This window comes from Balaenoptera ricei, chromosome 20 (genome assembly GCF_028023285.1).
Source record: "Balaenoptera ricei isolate mBalRic1 chromosome 20, mBalRic1.hap2, whole genome shotgun sequence".
In the NCBI taxonomy this organism is placed as follows: Eukaryota; Metazoa; Chordata; class Mammalia; order Artiodactyla; family Balaenopteridae; genus Balaenoptera; species Balaenoptera ricei.
The window spans coordinates 9,453,331-9,473,649 of NC_082658.1; the positions used below are offsets into that span (position 1 = coordinate 9,453,331).

General features: G+C 44.1%; 1 protein-coding gene across 5 annotated transcripts in view; it reads left to right on the forward strand.

The window, feature by feature from the left end:
• The window catches only part of TNRC6C (trinucleotide repeat containing adaptor 6C), a 133,853-nt gene that overhangs the window by 90,716 nt on the left and 22,818 nt on the right, over positions 1-20,319 (forward strand). For 4 of the 5 annotated variants that reach the window (XM_059908718.1, XM_059908720.1, XM_059908717.1 and 1 more), the window contains exons 6-12: positions 7,819-8,034; positions 9,758-9,924; positions 13,024-13,104; positions 14,404-14,461; positions 16,391-16,533; positions 18,217-18,366; positions 19,729-19,875. In XM_059908718.1, the coding sequence (XP_059764701.1) occupies positions 7,819-8,034; positions 9,758-9,924; positions 13,024-13,104; positions 14,404-14,461; positions 16,391-16,533; positions 18,217-18,366; positions 19,729-19,875 (962 nt within the window). The remainder of the gene's footprint in view (positions 1-7,818; positions 8,035-9,757; positions 9,925-13,023; positions 13,105-14,403; positions 14,462-16,390; positions 16,534-18,216; positions 18,367-19,728; positions 19,876-20,319) is intronic. The other variant, XM_059908719.1, reaches the window with a different exon arrangement.

The following is a 20,319-nucleotide window of genomic DNA, read 5'->3' on the forward strand; positions in this document are numbered from 1 at the left end:
ACCCCACAGAGATTGGGACATCATTACGTACATTTCTGATCTTTTTTTTCCTCTTTAATATTTTACCCTTAGAATCTCCTCTTACTGGTTTTTAGTAGACAAAGAATGAGCTTTACCCTGGATAAAAGCATTCCTGTTTGGTTGGAAGGGCCAAAATCATTTTCTTGTATGTGAAAAATATTTATAGATAATATTTTTTTAACAAATTGCACATAGTCTCACTGAAAGTAGAAGAAGGAAAATGTGCTCCATTCTACCACGGTAACTGTTTCTGTGTTCCTGTTCTCCCCTCTGGCCCTCGGGCCTTATGCACGTGTGTGATCCCTGTAGTTGTGGTGATGGTGTGAAAGCAGTTGTGGATTTTATTTTACCACTTTACAGAGATAAACACTTAGAGGAATTGTTTCCACGTACTGAGCCATATGCAGAGACAGTGCACATGTAGCGTATCGCAAGGGATGATGGGGGGGGGTTACTCTGTAATTTTTTTCATTGATATCATTAGTCTCTTATTCTCCCACGACACAAGGTAGCTGCATTGAGATACTATTCCTGCCCCACATCACCTATGATACACACGTCTGACCTGAACCAAGCGCTCGTTTGCGATGGGAGCAGAGTCCATCCCTCTCAGGAACCACAGGTGATCTGAGCCTGTCGCTGTCCCAGCCCTCGAGACCAGCTGTTCTTTGCGCCACGGAAGGAGCTGTCACGCCTTTCCCCAGTTCCCTTCATAGTGACAACAGAGCGCTTCTTCCTTTGGGTCCTCTCCGTGCATTTTCATGCATGCAGCCTGTGGCCCCCCTGGTCGGGGATCGTGATACCTGGGCAGCTCAGGTCAGCGATGGGAGCAGCAGTGACAGCATTGCTAGGCAGTGGCTTAGCTAGTGGCTTGAGCACTTGCCCAGCCTGGTTGTCACAGATCGACTGGGATTCCCCCTCCAAATGAAGCCCCACACCTGATGACTATCTGACGAGGTTTCTGCTATTTACAGAGTGGGTCTTTTATAGATTCTGCAGTTTCACTCTTGACCTACACTGATTTTACAAAATGTTCACTCATCTCAGAGTTTGGGTTGCTTTTCAGTTGTTGATCATCACCACTTAAGGGTATTGATCTCTGTCTTACAAAATATGGTTTCTCAATCACATAGGGTTTTGTGTGTGTCCAGTTCTATAAAAGTAAATGTTACAGGACTTCCCTGGTGGTGCAGTGGTTAAGAATCTGCCTGCCAGTGCATGGGATACAGGTTCGAGCCCTGGTCCGGGAAGACCCCACATGCCGTGGAGCAACTAAGCCCATGTGCCACAACTACTGAGCCTGCACTCTAGAGCCCACGAGCCACAACTGCTGAGCCCTTGTGCCACAGCTACTGAAGCCTGAGCACCTAGAGCCCATGCTCGGCAACAAGAGAAGTCACTGCAATGAGAAGCCCGTGCACCGCAATGAAGAGTAGCCCCCGCTCAGCACAACTAAAGAAAGCCTGCGCGCAGCAACGAAGACCCAACACAGCCAAAAATAAAATATAAAATAGATTTATTTAAAAAAAAAAAAAAGTAAATGCTACAGGACAGTTTTTTTGTTTTGTTTTGTTTTAGTTTATTTATTTGGCTGCATCAGGTCTTAGTTGCGGCACGGGGGATCTTCGTTGCGGCGCATGGCCTTCTCTCTAGTTGTGGCGCGAAGGGTCCAGAGCGCGTGGGCTTAGTTGCCCTGTAGCATGTGGGATCTTAGTTCCCCGACCAGGGATCGAACCCATGTCCCCTGCATTGGAAGGTGGATTCTTAACCACTGAACCACCGGGGAAGTCCCAGGACAGTCATTTTTTTGTCCCATTCTTGTTAATATTAGTTTCCTGATGAGCTTAAGGAAAACTGATATTAATTTAGGAAATGCAGTGTAGCTTCATAAACTGGATTATTTGGATGTGGTTCAAACCCATTCTGGAGCTGGGACACAGTACAGTAATAATCTAGAGAAATACCCCATGCCTGCCTTTTGATCAGAGATGGTAGGCTGCCCTTCCCAGTCCTTCTCAGACTCAGGGGGTCTCACTGGTGGCGTAGGGTGTGAAGTGGTGTCAGCTGGCTTGGAGCAGAGCCTCCTCCTCAGCTCTGCCCTGAGGCCTGGGGTAAGTCTGAGCCAGACCTGCAGGCGTAGCCCTTACTTATGTTTCTAAGGAAGTGAAAGCAGATTCTGAAATACAGCCCGATTATTTCGTGCACTTAGAAATAAATATTCTGGGACACTTAAAAATCAATTTGCAGGCACAGGAGAACATTGAATATTAATTAATAAAACATTTGATGAATAACTTATCTTCACAGTAAACTCTGAATCTAACAATGAGATTAAGGGAGAATCTCCAGAGACGGTTTCTTTCACCCCTGAACTTTGTCAGGTTTCATCAGGACGTACAGATAATTTGAGAGGGATTGGGAGGTGGTGAGGTGAGGGGTTAGAGAGATAACTACCCAGTTAATTTAGAGTCAAATATGAAGGCCATTATAGGCTTGATCTGAGTGAAACCAGTGACATGGTGGGGTCATGATATCTTGCCTAGGGCTGTGTCCTCCCAGGGTGGATGGAAGTGAAATATAGTGCCACATGTCAATCAGAAAACCAGAAGAATACTGCTAATGTCGCTTTTATTCCGGAACATTTTTTTAATCGTTATTCTACCTACCTATCTACCTATTCTCCTCAGCTCCTTGGAAATGTGTCTCATTAACCTTCGCCAGGCATTCAGCTGTGCCGGTGGTAATCCCTGTAGTTGTCTCATGGGGTTGCAGGAGGCCCCAGCCAGAAGCAGACTTGACTTTGCATTGGATTCTTACTCTAATGATATTATATTTGCTTTATCGTTTAGTTTTCTGGCACAAACATAACCAAAGGCAGAGATTGTGTGAGTTAATCATGGAAGAAGCATATCACGCATTCGATAAACTAAAAGTTGGAAGAAATTGGATTTGGGAATCCTCTCCCTATGTAGATAAAACACATGTGCTGTTTCTCTAAGTCTCCTTAGAGTAGAAGCTGGAGGACATTGTCCTGCCTGCAAGCCGCCCCATCCCAGAAGCTCAATTGCTCTTTTATCATCCTTTGGTATAAAAATGATACTCAAAAGTGGAGTCACCTACAGATGGAGTGAATCCGCAAGATGCTGTTAGAGCGTGACTATTTTCACACCATAACCTCAGAAATCGATCTCACCGACCCCTCCAGCCAGAGGAATTCTATTTTAAGCACCATGCAGTAGTTGCTGAAAGAGGAATGAGCTGTGAGCAATCGATGCTTTGTGTGGGTATGAGATTTTTCTTGGGTTTCAGTTTGGTTAGGCTGTTTATACTTTCCTGTGTGTTGAGGGACTTGGTAAGTGGGGCTGGATGTGAGGGAGGACCAGGGAATCAGAAATCCTGCTCAAGAAGCAGGAGGAGATGCCTGTCAGTGCAGGTCCTGGGGATACACACGAAGGTTTTCACTTTAGGTACCTTCAGTTCAAAATGAATAGAAAAATGAGACAAAGATGCCATTTGCCCCCCTACACAGCATATCAATAAGAAAGAGTTAGCCCATTTAAAATTGGTATTAATGCACTAAAATAAAAACTTCTTTTTCTGTTTCTGATACCTACCCTCTGTGATGACCCAGTAAGACGGGCAAAGGCAGCTCTTCCTAAGAGGCTGTTGTGCAACTTGAGACCACGTGGGCAGCTTTAAAAAGGACCCTTATCTGTAACCCTCAGATAGACTCCCCTGTTTTTGGAACAGAAGTGCCAAATAAATGCCCGAGAAACAGGGCGTTCTAAAAAGTATGGGATGCTTTGCATCTGACTGAGCAAACTCTTCCGCATAAAGCTTCACTCTAAGTACCTGTCTTGATTTCAAATGTGAAAAATTAATTGTTGCTGCAGTAAATATGAAAAATTGTTGCTGCTCTGCCCCTCCGTAAGCCAGTAGCCATCCATGCATTGTAATAAATTTACATTAAGCTTAAGTGCCATCATTATGAACAAACTCCCATCTCGTTAATACTTGAGTTAGTACCTAAAAATACCAAGCACATAGCAGGCGCTCAAATGCCTAATCAATTAAATTTTCAGTCCTTTATTTTTCCTTCACTTAATTGTAATTGGTCACTTTTTAACTGAACCTTTCTTCCCCAAAAGGAGTGCCTGTCACACTTACAAAACTCTCTAAGTAGCATCCATGGAACAAGCTAGCATTGATTTCTTATTTCACAGAAGAACAAATGCCACCTCCCAACTTAACTGTCTGTAGTGCTTAGGATGAGAATCTTTGAGTCGGGTGAAGATTCTCTTTCTCTAGGTTCTGTTTCCTGGCCTCTTATCTGCTCTGTGCTCATTTTTACGCCAGTCTTCTGGGCCTGCAGCACTTGGGCACCCTGGTTTTCTCCGTTGTGATAGAAAGATAAAAAATGTACAGTAAGTCCCCTACATACCAACCTTCAAGTTGCGAACTTTCAAAGATGTGAATGTGCGTTCACATGTCCAGGCACATTAGTTAGTTCACATTGAAACGGAACAGGACCCTAGGGTCCTTGCCCCCTCCCACCATGTCCTCAGCCTGCCTTTTGTCTGTGGAAAAACTTCAGCCGAAGAATAAGTTTAATCAGAGAAGTGAGAAAATGCAGAAACAAAGGAAAACAAAGGAAAAGTTTAGTCAGTGAACATAGTCAAGGACCTTTAGTTCCTCCTCAAGGGCTGTAGATAGTATTCTGAGCCGTATCCTGTGAGCTGTCTTATAGATACTGAAACCCGCACCAGGTGGAAGAAGTTACCTACATGATGACCACGCTGTAGCCATGACATAAGCTGCCACAATTCCAAGAATTGGCCTCAAGGAACTGGAAACGAACAGACCCTGGAACTGCAGATTAACTGTACCTAAAACAATCCAGATGACTCTGGTCAGACCACTGATGACCAATTTCAAGATGCCTGTCAGAGCTGACTGTGCTGTTTCTACATGTAGCCCCCTCCCTCTGTCTAGAAAAGCTCTTGCCCCCTGATTGTCGGGGGAGGGGGGAGTCGGCCTTTGGACAGGCGTCCGCCCTCCCCACCCTCCCCACTTGTTGCCAGCATCCAAAATAAAGCAAACTTTCATTTCCACCAACCTGGCCTCTTCATTGGCTTTTGAGCGGCGAGCAGCCGGACCTGGGTTCGGTAACGACATGTCTGGCGTACATTGTCACGTGCGTGCATCCTCTGCAAGTGGTTGTGCTTTTGTGTACTGTACTGTACAGTGCTGTATAGAGTACAGTAGTACAGTATATTTATTTCAAGCCCAGGATGCGTGAGTAAAATTGCAGTTTACCCTTTGTCTCCTATTGCTGACAATCCTTCAGCTCTACCATCTCCCACCTCCTCTCCCTCCTCCAGTCAGTAACTCTTCTTGCCTGTTCACTCGATGCCAGCCCCTTGTACTGTATGCCAGCTGTCGTACTGTACTTTTCAAGGTACTGTACTGTAAAATTAAAAATGTTTTCTTTATTTTTTGTGTTTGTTTTTTTACGTATTATTTGTTTGAAAAGTATTATAAACCTATTACAGTACAGTACTATATAGCCGATTGTGTTAGTTGGGTACCTGGGCTAACCTTGTTGAACTTACGAACAAATTGGACTTACAAACGCGCTCTCGGAACGTAACTCGTTCGTATGTAGGGGGCTTACTGTATATTTAAAACGGACTGAAAACTGCATATTCTGGTGGCATCTCATTGCTGTTGTTATTTTATTCCCAGCACTGTGTTTGTTCAGTTGAAGAAGGGAGATACTTGGGACTTCCCTGGCAGTCCAGTGGTTAAGACTGCGCTTCCACTGCAGGGGGCGTGGGTTCGATCCCTGGTCAGGGAACTAAGATCCCGCATGCGGTGTGGCCAAAAAAAAAAAAGTGGGGATTGGGGGGTAATGACTCCTGTATCCCATGGACCATTTTTTAAAACTTTAATATCAGTGTTTTAATGCAAGATAGAAATTTGTTCAGTCTCATTAAGCCCAACTTTAAAAGAACTTCTATAAAATTATTAACAACAAGGATACCAAATTCACTTGAGCAATAAACATTAAAAGTGGAGATCGTATTTATTTTAGTAGTATGTATTTAAACTTATTTCCTAGCTACCAAAAATATTTGCTTTGCATCAAAGCAAATATTAGTATATTTAGTTTTGACTAATATTTAGTTTTTGACTAAATATTTAGTTTTGACTTAATTAAATAATTTGTAGTACTGTCTTTCAAAGAGATGGCAGTATAAGGGTGACAGATTTTAGGTGAATTTGTTATTTAATTACCAACGGTAAATCAGTATTTTTACAGCTGATTGGCCTCTAGCAACACCTGTATTATTTTATCTTCCCAAAACTTCCATAATTTTTGTCATCTGTGTTAATTTTCCTAATTTAATTTTGTCCCTTCGATTTGTAAAGCTCCTTCTCCCAAAATGCATTATTGTTTTATGTGTAATTATAGGTAATATTACAGTTAGCAATTGCTGACAACAGCAATTAAGGCTAACTTCCCTGATATTGGTAATAATTTACATAATATATTGCTTAGCATAGAGCTTGTAATTTTAAATGATTCATAGGTTGCATGTACTTTTATTGTGAATCAATATTATTGCATTTTATTAGAGTAAAGCATCATGGGAGCTGATCACATGCTATTTTTAGTCAGAAAATTAATTTCATAATGGAGATGGTAATATCCATATTTTAACCAAATAACTTAAAATTTGTGGTTGGCTACTTGTATTTTATGCTTTCTATTCTTCAGTTAGTATTTAAAACATTCACAGTTCTGTCTCCGAGAAACTGTATCTGTATGAAAACTACAAGTGATATGCGCTGTCAGTGTGACTATCAGTAGTGTCAAGTGAGCTTATGGGCAAAAGCAAAAAGATCAGAAATTGGGTTGATTTGGAAAAAATGAAGTTTGCATATGTAACATAAAATGTTTTTCTTACTAAAGTATAAAGAAGGTGGGGAGATCCTTACTGTTGCCTGGTCTTGTGACCTCTTCTGTGCCTGTAGATAGTGATGCCATAACCTTCTGGATTCATTAGGGACCATTATCTAGTTTCATTGCATCCCAGTCCCAGATCAGGGTGCTATGGCAACAGGACTGGGTGGAGGAATGAAAGAAGAATTCTGAAAAACACTTGCAATCAGTGTGTCTGTTGGAACCACCCTTATCCATAATTCCTCCACTCTGTTCCCATCTTTAAAGACGAATGCCTCAGCTCTTTCTCAGCCCACTGCTGGTACCTGAGAACTGTCTGGGTTCTCTATTATTACTTTTTTTGTACATGTCTAATCTGCCATCTTCTCATTTCTTTGCCCAGATCTATGTCTTTGATGGTTGGTCAAAAGATAAGCAAAAATAATTTTCAGTGTATATTTGCCACTTGTAAATTTTTTTATAAGAGATTAATATAACATGAAATTTCTTTTAGGTTGTTACATATAATACCAGAAGTAAAAGAGCTACTTCTTAAACTTTAGTTTTTAAACTATTCTTTTAAACTCTATCATGTTGCAAATACTGTGAATTGAATAGTTTTTAATATAATGGACTTTTAAGTGGGTAGGGGTCAGGAGTGAGAACAATGCCACTTTAAAAAAAACTGAACAAATCTGATTAGATTCAATATTGTCTCCTTTTCACTTTCTACTGAAAGCCATCCTAAAGATAGATTATCTCAAAATTATTTTGAACTTGAAATTACCATTTTTACTTTCTCTCTCTGTTTCATTTTTATTGTTTTCTCTCTCCCCTGGTGCCCTTTTCAGTTTCGTCAGGCTGGGGAGAAATGCCTAATGTTCATTCAAAGGCTGAAAACTCTTGGGGAGAGCCATCCTCCCCTTCTACCCTGGTTGATAACGGCACAGCAGCATGGGGCAAGCCGCCCAGCAGCGGCAGCGGATGGGGGGACCAGCCCACCGAGCCGGCGGTGACATTTGGAAGAGCCGGCGCCCCCGCGGCCGCCCCAACCCTGTGCAAACCAGGTGAGCCGCGCTGCCTGCCTGCCCTGGGTTGGCCGGTTCGAGATGGACCCAGGTAGTCTGTTTAGAGGGGTACTTCTCATTGAATTTTAAGAATTAGTGTTTTAGGACGCTCTCCTCATTTTTAAGTCTAACATTAAACTAAAACTATAAAGAAATATTACCCTGTCTGATACATGAACACAAGGGAGCTTTTAAGAGAAGTCCATGTTCTCCTTTTTACAGAAAAATAAATACAAGGATCAGAGCAATAAAGCTTAGCTGCTCGATGGTTACTAGCCTCCACGCTTCTTCAGCAGTGTTCACCTACCTGCCATTCAAACTATTTAAACTTGCTGTTTCACTGAGCAAGGTGGATAAGGCAGGCCATTTTTCTTTTTGAGATTAGGTTTTGAAACATACATTACATAACAGCAGTCTGACACTTGCTTTGCTTTCAAGTAAACAAAATTCTGCTTTAGATTCTCCAGGTTTATGCTTTTTCTCTCTTTTTTTCTTTTCTTAAAAAGAAAAACCATGCTGTTTTCCTCCCATTATCTGAAAGTATAGTAAGTATACGTATAAAATGTACATCCTTACAAATGTCCAGATCATGTTTACCAAGTGGAATCCTGTAACGTGTGGCTGTTTTGCAATGTGATACTTATGACAAGAGCATGAATATATTTGCTGATTTAAGTCTGGTATTAAAATTAATTGTTCACATGGCTGCAGAAGCTCGGTTTTTTTTTTTTTTTTGGACACCATTAAATGTCTCCGATCTTAAAATGAAATTTTATTGTTTTAGTATTTTGTTACTTTGTTAACACTGGATAGTATGCTCTGTATACCAACCATTCTGCTGGATTATTTATTTCATTTATATTACTTCTTGTTATACATCTAAAGGATGGGGAGCTCCTGGGTATTTAGATTCAGGCGCTGAGGTAGTATATTTGTTTTTATAATTTGTCCTTGGAGGCCTAATTATATGCCTGTCCACCTTGTAAGCCTCATGTCTTCATCGTCTTACAGACTCTAGCTAACAGTACTGTCACCTGATCTTTGTCCTTCTTCAGATTCCCCAGCAAGTGAAAATTTGGGGTAACTTTTATACCAAGAATTGCTTTGTATTTTAAGAAAGGAGAAAAATAATATCCTGAAATCGAAACTCAGTGTTCAGCTTGTAGCTCCCTCTGCCTGTAGCCTCAGCTGTCTGCATCCTGTCATTCTGGGAGCATCTCCTGGGAGCTTGTCAAAAGCGCAGACCTGTTGGGCCCAACCACAGACCGCTGCATTTCTCCTGATCCCCTGGCGACTCGGGTCTGGTCGCGCTGGGGGAACACTGGTCCACGTGACACACCACATGACAGGCAGGATAGTGACGCTTTTCAGGACTCTGCGTTTTACCAGCCGTTCCACATCACGCAGAGGCTGCCACCTTCGGTAGCCCCAGGATTTACTGTTAGAATGTCCATGCTTCGAAATGACCTCTAGTTGGTTAAAGGAGTTTGGAACAGCACAGGCTACAAATAGCTGAAGTTTGAAGAAAAAAATAGGTACACATATACATGTATATTACATTTCTAGTAGAAAATTAAATTCTTAGGTCTAAGGGAAACAAAGTAGTAAAAGGGAGGTTATGTACACCCCTTTTGTCCTGCCTCCCCCTAAATGATGTGATAGGGCACCCTTGTCTGCTTTGGGAATGGTGAATCTGATACGTTCGTGTTCCCTCTCTTTATAGCTTCAAAATCTATGCAAGAAGGCTGGGGCAGCGGCGGGGACGATGCGAACCTCGGTGCCGGTCAGTGGGAAGACGAGGACGGGGGCATGTGGAACAACGCCGCTTCCCAAGAAAGCACCTCTTCCTGCAGTTCCTGGGGGAACGCCCCCAAAAAAGGACTCCAAAAGGTGCGTGCGACACTAAAGGAAATAAACTCTAAAAATCAGTGGTGGTACTTAAAAACATTCAGTTTCAAGGTGGTATCTCCAGGTAACAGTGACAGAGAGATCTGAGGTTCTCAAAATGCTCTCAGGACCCTGGTGGTCCTGAGGCCCTCTCAGGGGGTCTCTGCCGAGCGTAGAATGGGGTTTTCCAGAGACTACGTGCCATTGCTGTCACAGCAGAGCAAAGGCAGGGACAGATGGGTGAATCCAGCTGCTTCTGTGAAGCCGGACAGTAGAGAGATGTTCAGTCAGGTACGACAATGCCACTCTTCTCACTAAAAATTTTTGTTTTAGAAAATATAATTATTTTCCATTACAAAACATTGTTATATTAACATATAATATCTTTGTTATGGTTATCTTTAAACAAATTAATACAGTTTTTAAAATTTCTCAGTTTTAATTTCTAATACAGTAAATATCAATAAATACAACCCATATAAACAAAACTTCTTTAGGATCCTCAGTTTTTAAGAGAGGTAATGGGGTCCTGGGAGCAGGAAGTGTGAGAACTCCCCAGGGACTCTGTTCTCTGCACCCAGTTGCACAGCCTCTGGAAGAAATCAAGTGAGGTTCACAGCACAGATGCGCACCAAGACAGCTTCCAAGTAGATCACAAATTCAAATATGAAAGAGAAAAATGTAAGAGAATTTTGAAAACTATCTTGGTGAGGAAGAGGCCTTTCTAACTATGACCAAAATCTAAAAGCCATGGAATGAAAGGCTTATAAACTTCAGTAAACATAAAAACTATACCTGATAGAAAATTTCATCATCAAAGTCAAAAGACAAATAACAAACTGGAAAAAAATATTTGTAAGTCATAGAGAAGACTCACCTTCCTGATAAATAGAGAAAGATCCTAGAAACTGTTTTTTAAAAAAAAAAACCCACCAGTAATCCAGTAGACAAATAGCGAAGAATGTGAGCAGGCGATCCATAGAAAAGGAACACGAGTCGCTGCTAAACGTGTCAAAGGACATTCAACTTGCAGAAGAGAATTCAATTTAAAACAACATAAAGAAATGCCGTTTTTCATCTCTCACCCCAGCAGAAATCCAAAACACGCTGTCTTCGCAAAGCTGTAGGGAAACCAGCACTCTCGTACGTTGCTGGTGGAAATGTAAACTAATGTAACCCAAAATGGAGGGCGGTGTGGCGTCATCTGTCAAAATTACAGATGCGTCAGCACTTTGACACAGCCCTTCTGCTTGTCAAGGGACAGCAAAAAAATAGTAACTTAAATGCACATTGATGGGGTAACTAGTTAAATTATGCTACAACCGTATTATGAAAAACTAAAGTTTTTTTTAAAGAAACTAAACATTGATAGGAAAAGATCAATGAAATATATTGCTAAGTGAAAGGCAAGATACAGAGAATCTGTATAGCACAACCCCGCTTTTGGGGGGCAGGGGAAGAGAAGAGAAAATGGGTGTGTGAGTGTGAGGCACACACGTACTCGTAATGGCCTCTGTTGAATTTAAAATTCTCTGGAAGGATGAGTAAGGAGAGAAGAACTCAGCGGACGGGCCATGGGGCGGGAAGAAGATGCTTCCATGTGCCCCTTTTTTCTGCTTTTGAATCATGTGAATGTATTATCCGTTCAAAAATTTTTCAATTTGAAAACCATTCAATTAGCAGTAAGCAGAACCCAGAAACTAAAACCACGGCTTTTTGCTCATAAAGAGTAGAAATGATTGCAGACTTCAAATTAAGTCTTTTCACAATCAGGCTGGCAAATAATCCTGTTAATGATGGGACCAGAAACACCAAATTGATCAGTTTAAATATTGTATATTCTTGGCAAACCTGGCTCTGGCCGCAGAGTAATGATTAAAATCACCTCTAGAGAAGCCACTTCCTTGAGGAGAGTGAGCGTGTTAGTTTACAGTCACCCCACATGCTCCGTCCTGTGATTGTGGCAGGCTCAGTTTTTTTTTTTTTTTAAATGATTTATTAATTAATAAATTCATTCATTAATGACACATTCTTTTCCCAGCCCTAACTTCATCACTGCCAATTGTACTTTTTTTTTTTTTTAATTTATTTGGCTGTGTTGGGTCTTCGTTTCTGTGCGAGGGCTTTCTATAGTTGCGGCGAGCGGGGGCCACTCTTCATCACAGTGCGTGGCCTTTCACTGTCGCGGCCTCTCTTGTTGCGGGGCACAGGCTCCAGACGCGCAGGCTCGGTAGTTGTGGCTCACGGGCTTAGTTGCTCCGCGGCATGTGGGATCTTCCCCTTCCCAGGGCTCGAACCCGTGTCCCCTGCATTGGCAGGCAGACTCTCAATCACTGCACCACCAGGGAAGCCCGCAGGCTCAGTTTTGAAAGCACTGTGAAGAATCCTTTGTATATGGTAGTAACGCACTGTTAGATCCCCCGCGTTGCAGAAGAGCAGGAGATTCTTGAGGGGGCCACATCTTGACGCTCAGCCCTTCCGCGGTGCCCTGCTGCCCCCTCTCCGTCTCGCTGCCCTTTCCTTTCCACTGGACTCCCTCCTTTTGTCTTCATCCTCTCCCTCACCGCCATTTCCCCACTTATTTTTTTTCTCCACCCTACAGGCCATAAGCGATGAATAATTAACAAAATTAATAGGTTTTTTTGGTCCCTTTCATCTTGTCTTTTCTGTTGGAACGAACACCCTGTATTTTGTCATCTTTTAGAATAAAGCTTATAAAAAGGCAAAAGCTATGTAATTTTTAGTAAACTTCATATGGTTATTATAGGGTCGTGTTCAAGGGAGCACTTATTATGATTATTTGAGAATGGAAGCGGTACATATTTGTGATGAACTAAATTCATTCTCTGGGGAAAAGAAATAATTATCTTGCTTTTTTAAGTCCATAAATGGCACACACATGCCAACCTCAGAAGCACCCTGAAGCGTTTCCTAGCACGAGCCGCCAAATGCTGTCGGGGCAATGTGGAGCACAGCATTGCTCAGCGGTAGCAGAGACACTGTGACGTGTAAATCGACACGAATTTTAGGCATCTCCCATTTCTGGAAGAAATGCATTAAAGCGTGGCTCATGGCCTTTCTCCTTCCCACACTTGGTTCTAGGGCATGAAAACATCTGGCAAGCAGGACGAGGCCTGGATCATGACCCGGCTGATCAAACAACTCACAGACATGGGCTTCCCGGTGACTGGCGTCTTACTTTACTCCTCCCGCCATGTGTCCTGCCCTGCATGGCCCTGTTGTGTCCTGCCCACCTTTGTCATGTGTAACACGGAAGGAAGACTTGGGGGATGAGATTGTTGGCAAAACCTAACTCGTAAATTCCCCTTTCACCTGGGCGCTTCTGCTTAGGGATCATTGCTTTGAACTGCAGCAAAGATCCACATCATTTCTATCAAGAAAGGTGTGAGAACCTTTTCCTAGAATAAAAAATGATGTGGGGTTTTTAATTTTCATTGGTTTATACAGTTTTATATTTTCTTTTCATCTATAATTAAAAGTGAGTTTCGTTCGTTTATGCAGTACATTGACCAAGATCTCAAGAGAAAACTTGGTATAAAGTACTAAAGCCTCGTGTCCAGATAAAGAATCCTAACCAGAACTATTTGCTTCCTGAGTTTCAGATCGTGTGTAGGGAGAGTTGGAAATCTTAGGGTCTTCTTCTGAAAATGCCTCCCCGTCTCTTCAGTCCCTAAGAGCCAGTGGCAGGAGTTCAGACCGTGAGCAGTACCTCCTGTATCTGCCACGTAGCCCCTTCAATATCTGCCACCTAGCCCCTTCAAATGTCTTCTTTCCAAATCTTTATTCAAATGAGTGTTTACCTTTTGATTGCTGCAGATGTCCCTAAAGGATGTGTCTAGAGTGGCCCCAGACTGGAGCAGGGGACCACATACTTCACGTGGGGCGCAGCCCCGTGACCCTGTGCGGGCGCGGCCGGGGGCCCAGCCTCCCCACGGGTGAGGTGATAGGCCCACACTGGCCCTGCAGTGCTTCAACACCATGCCCAGCTTGGTTTCGGCCTCCACCGAGACTAGTCTGTTTCAATCAGAGAGATAATTATCAAAATGAACCTACCTGTTTTGTGTCATGTTGTTTTTACATTTTTTAGTGACAAGTAGTTTACAGCAGAGCCTAGAATCTGACTCTTACCGTGACTTCCTGCAGCTGCCCTGGGAGAGGTTTCACCCTGCTGAACCACAGAGTCAGAAACAAGACTCCTGGCACTGGACATTTGGGGTTTAAAGTGTGAAATACAAGTTCTTCCCTCTAAAAATCAATTCAGTACATTTTCTTATTACAAGTATTTTTTATTTAGAAGATATTTATCTCTAACCACAAGGAAGAAAAGTATTTCTAGTTCCAAAACCTAACAATATTAGGTTAATATCAATCACTTCCCTGAGTTAATAGTGATAGAGCTCTTTACAAGCTTTTGCTTTTGTTAACACGCAGTCCTAGTGAAAACTCTGTTTCCCTCCACAGAGAGAGCCAGCTGAAGAGGCCTTGAAGAGTAACAATATGAATCTTGACCAGGCCATGAGTAAGTAAGATGACATACCTAAAGCACACTTTTTTTTAAAGATACCAGTTTGTGAGTTTTCATGTTCAGAGTCGTGGGTTAATGGTTGAATACGTGCTGGGGAGACAGGACCACCCGCAGGATGTGCACCTGCCACGGGGCCAGTCCCTCAGGACTGGTGGGCGCTGGGGACAAATGGCCAAACACCACATTGAACCGCGTTTGCTTTTTCTGTTTGTTGGGGTTTTTTTTTTTTTTTTCATTTTTGCAACAAATAGATGAATTTTTTCTATCTCCATCTATTTTGAGGGGGGGAGATAGTGACCCTCTTGGAGAAAGGCACTGGGACCACGTGCCCACCTCGTTGGGCTCTGAGTCAGCTGTTATTGTGCCGCGCCCGGCAGGGCTTGCTCAGGGCCCCACGGGAGCATCGCCTGCTGGCTGAGAGATGAGAGTTACTGTCAAGGAACAAGCAACCCTAGTTCTGGAATTGCTTTAAAAATAGTATCAATTATGTTAAATGTTTACATGTAAAATACAGCTGATTCTCATCATTCGTGGTCCTTATGTCCTGTAAAGTCCCTGCAGACACTGAATCAGGAAGTACTAAACCCTTGCTCCTCGGGGACATACAGGGTTGAGGTCGTCTGAGCCTCTGGCCACAGCATTTTTGTCAACCAGTCAACACGTAACCTTGTTTTATGTGTGTTTCTGTTTAAAGACACCGTATTTAATATGTATTTCTCACAAATAATTATGTGCCATATTTCTTTATAATAAAGCATTAGCTACGAAGGGTTGAACATCCTGCTGACCCTGGATACCGTGACCATAGATTTTGTTCCCTTTTCGACTCACACCAATGCCGTGAGCTATCCTTTTTTTAAATAAGTCATCATCTTGTGAATCCACAAATTGAGCCACTTTCCATCTTTTCTGAAGCTTCATCTCACACTGTAGACATTACTTTAGCTCCCCCCACACAGCCTTATACACGATGGTGACTTTCTGTCCCTGTTCCGGCTGCACTGCCCTGTTCATCAGCTGAACTCGGCCGCCTGGGCAGCGCCGCTGCAGCAGCTGCTGAACGAAGCAGGCACGTGCGGCCTTCTTGCGCTTAGGACACTAGACAGCACATTGGCTTGGGGACCATGGGGACCACTGCGATGACCAACCAAAAGCAGAGATGGCCCTGAATACACCACAAAAGGACACCTGTCGCTTTGTGAGAGCCTGATCTGGGAATGTGTGTGTCGGGGGCTCAAATTCTTCACCACCCCACGCGTCCACAAGTGACCCAAAAGCGCCATAATATTGATTTGGGGGCTACGAGTATATTTTGGCAAGTAGGTGAATTCACAAGCTCGGAATTCACAAATAATGAGGATCAACTTTATTATCACATGCAAATGCCAAATGGGTGGTATAAGCTGCCGGGACAGAGGGAATCGGTGTGAGCTGGAGGGGGTTAGTCCCGCCTCCTCAGAGCCGTGAGGCGGCGCAGAGTCAGAGAGAGTGGAACAAACACCAGCCTCTGAATCGGAAGAGCACAAGGACAGACTCCGTCTGGTCTGCGTTGTGTTGTATCCCCGACATTCGGACAGGCCCTTACAGCCAGTAGGGACTCAGCAGGTGGAGACCGATGGCCGTGAGGCGGGGCGGCCAGGGGAGGGCCCTCTTTGGAAAAAGAGGCGACAAGTCCCAGGGGAGAGGAAGGGCCTAGCACCACAGTGGCAGAGGTGGCCGGCGTGGCTGCGAGGGACGAGGCGCAGGGGCCAGACCACAGGCTCCCGGGCCCGGCCAGAGCCAAACCGAGGCCCCTGTGTTCTGGGGGGTGAGCGTCTTAACTCCTTCCCGGAGGCGTAGGCTGGTGCCCGTCTGTGCTCAGAACGCGCAGCCGAGCCCCGAGGCGTCGCGTTTCAAGCGCTGCTTCTGTCTGCTGTGCCCCAGGCGCTCTGCTGGAAAAGAAGGTGGACGTGGACAAGCGTGGACTGGGAGTGACCGACTACAATGGGATGGTCACCAAGCCCCTTGGCTGCCGCCCACCCATCTCCAAAGAGTCTTCCGTGGACCGCCCCACCTTCCTGGACAAGGTATGAGTTTAGGTGGCTTTTTGTTTGTTTTTAACAAGAGGTGTTTTTCATTTTCACTGTGTTGGATTAAAAAGTTATTGGGCTATAATATTTAAGTGACTTTTACCCATTTGTCTAATATATATGAATGTTTAACTCAAAAGAGGTTGTGTTGTATTTCATATGATGGGACTAGGAATAAAAATACTGAAATTGGAAACTGATTTTCACGTTAGCAGGTGAACTTGGCTGCTTCAATTTGTCCAATAGACAAGGGTCCATCACATTTCCGTTTTACGGTCTTACTTTATATGCACAGTCCTTCCCACTGGAAATGATGTATTACATGTCTAATCTCAGGAAAAAGGGTCTAGAAGTGGTTAGGCACGGGCACCCATGTCTCGTGGCCCTTGCTTGGATGGGCTACTTCAGAGAACACGCAGGGGTCTGTGGGAAAATCCCCTTAGATGTTTCAACAAGTGTAGTCGCCAGTTCATTCCCCTTAGTATTGTCAGGCTTGGTGCTCCCTCTCCAGGTTGGTGTGACCTCAGGGGGGGAAACAGCATCCCGTTAAAATCAGTCAAAATGTTCATCCTTGAAAACAAAGTGGAAGCAAGAAAGGACAAGTTTAAAGCAAACAAACAGCCTAAAAGCAAGCTCCTAGGAGAAGAGATGAGAGTTCGTCTGTTCTCAGATTAGCTGTGTCCTCTGCCAGCTCCCCACGGAGTGGCGTCCTCGCCTTGCCCGGCGCCCCTGTGCCCAGAGAAATCGGAATTTCAGACAACAATGAGTCGTTTTTGGACCATATTTATTCTAAGATGTTATTAGTAGTTTATCTGAAATTCCAGTTTAACTCCGCACCCTGTATTTTTATTTGCTAAGTGTGGGACCCTGACTTATTTCCGTATCTTTAAAATGTGAGATAATACTACAGGTTTGGGGACTTCCCTAGTGGTCCAGTGGTTAAAACTCTGCACTTCCATTGCAGGAGGCACGAGTTTGCTCCCTGGTCAGGGAACTAAGATTCTGCATGCCGCATGGCATGGCCAAAAATAAATAGATAGATAGATAGATAGCCAAAAATAGATAGATAGATAGAGAGACAGACAGACAGATAGATAGATAAATTTTTTAAAATGCTGCAGGTTTGTTGTGAAGTTAGATGAGATAAATTTACAAAGGACCTGGCACCCAATAAATGTAAAAAAATAATAATAACAAGATTTTTGTCTGTTTTATAATTTACCTTATTATTAGGTTAAACCATATGAAATCGCTGTTTGTAGGTCAAAAACATTTGAATGTCAGCAGATTTCAACCTAATGTATACCTAGAGCCTTGCTAATAACTTCTCAAAAGGAGCCTCTTTATTTGAAAATGGTTGTAAAGTGTTTTCCAAGTAAGACTTTTTACAGTGTTTGTCTCTCTCCTGATTCCTACCCGTAGGCAGGGTCAGTAGTGATGAGAATATTATAAGCTGATGTGTGTTTGTAAAATAATTGTTAAAATGAAAACAGCATCTTAATCCTGTTTCTCTTTTTTCTTTTTCCCCTCTTCCTTTTGACCATTTCTCCATTTTCCTGTCCACACATTTTTGATCTTGTAATTCTTTGTTCATCCGCATCCCTTTCTGTGTCCTGGGAAACTTGTGCTTTGTGTGCGGACGGGCACTGCACACAGCTCACGCTTTCTTTCCCCAATCAGGATGGCGGCCTCGTGGAAGAGCCCACGACTTCACCATTTTTGCCTTCACCAAGCCTGAAGCTCCCCCTTTCCAACAGTGCACTCCCTCATCAGGCCCTGGGTGGGATTGCCTCAGGGCTGGGCATGCAGAACTTGAATTCTTCTAGACAGGTAAGGCGGTTGGTAGAGGGCCACCGTGGTCTCTCTCGCTTGCCTTTAAGAAAGTGTGTTTGACACGCAAACCTTCTTATTTTTAATTAATGTCTGCATTTGAGAATATAACTGAATATGTAAAGGGAGCTGAAATATTGTAAGGATTTCCTTTCAAGTGATGTACTGCTAATCAAGAATTGAATCCAGTTCTTGAAATTTAACCATGTTATAGGAAATGCTTCAAAATTATATTTATTTTTACATGTAACTAAAACACCCTTGGTACTCAAGTACTGCTAGTGAAATGACATAGACCGCAGAGCAGTCTTCACCTGCCTGATGCGTTCACAGGTCCAGGCAGTGCCGTCCTGTCTCTCCTGACAGTCGAAACCTTAAATGCATTGACCTGCAGGAAAACGCCATACTCTCCCCTTTTTCCCAGAGATAGAGGTGACGTCTCTTGCAGGTTCTCAGTGGTTTTCAGAGAGTGATGTTGGCATTGTTCCCTGCCTTTGACACTCTTGGGGAAGGTGAAAGTCACCCTCAGACGTCCCTGAACGGAGGGACCTGGGGTTTTGCTCGATGGCCGCTTCGTGTCACTTCTCTCCCCTGGAATGAAATGATACGAAAGCACGTCACGCTCTTCCCGTCCACGGAACTGCTCTTCTTGATTTTCTCCCCGGGGAGGCTCACATACACACAGCTCTGAGCCTTCTCTTCCAGCGATGCTGTGGGATTTGGGGTGGCCGGCGGCAGTTCTCAGTGGCGCCCCATCCGCGTGATCCTGGCCGTCTCTTGTTGCCCGCTGGGCCGCGGCGCCAGTTTCAGCTCTTCTGCTGTCGGGAAGTCAGCGGCCTGGTCGGTGGGCCCCGGGGGTCAGATACCCAGTCAGGAGAGTAGAAAGAAGCACTCAAATATATAGTTACTATATTTAACACAAATATATGTGTTAAACACAAATATGCCTGGAGTTGTTCATGTATTCAATTTCAGGTTTGTTGAAATCATAATTATATTTCCTTTTGGAAAATGTCCTGTTCTCCCAGGTTAGTGGTCCGCGCACATGATGCCCTTTACCCCAGCACAGACGGTGCCCACACAGCTGTGCCTGCCGCTCCTGTGCCTGGCTCTGTGTAATTATAGGTTCCTGGAACACGACGGCCTTGTGGGGGGGCACTTAAAACTGGTTCTGTGGGCGGCTTCTGTGATTTAAAGACATAGGCAGGTTTCGCGGGCAGATCTTCTGTCATCTGTACCCAGTTTAGACAGCGCTTCTTAAACATCCCCTTTGGTACATGTTGAGAGCGGCAGGAACAGGTGCAGCCTTGCCCCCCGCTTGCTCCCGGGCGACTGTGTAACGAGCCCTCCGCCTCCCTGCAGACACCGAGTGGCAATCTGGGCATGTTTGGCAGCAGCGGAGCAGCACCAGCGAGGACCTTGCAGCAGCCGCCACAGCCGCCCGTGCAGCCCCTGAGCTCCTCCCAGCCCAGTCTCCGTGCTCAAGTGCCTCAGTTTCTATCCCCTCAGGTCAGACCCGCGTCCGCGCTACACTGAGAGCCAGTCAGCCCGCCCGTGTTACCCTGTCCGTCCCACCCTCCTGCCCTGGGAGGCGTTTCCAGAGCAGCTCCCCCAGGGCCCCCACCCCACAGGCCAGGGCTGGGCCTCCTCCCGTCAGAGTGCTGTTGCCAGTGACACATGCCAGTGATGGGACTTCTGTCCTGGTCTTGAGATTACTCGGATGAACCCACTGAATTCTCCTAGGTTGGTGGGAGAGGAAAGTGAAATTGCTTGGGACGTAAAAGAAAATTCTTCGAAGCAGTGAAGGACTGAGTAATGCTTTAGTGACAAACTAAAAGTGACAATATATAATAGTGTCTATATCACAGACTTTTTAGTTTATTCTTTAGTATTAGATCGTTTTAAAAAAAAAAGAGCAAATAGAATTAAGGAAAAGGATATTGTTGTTTCACA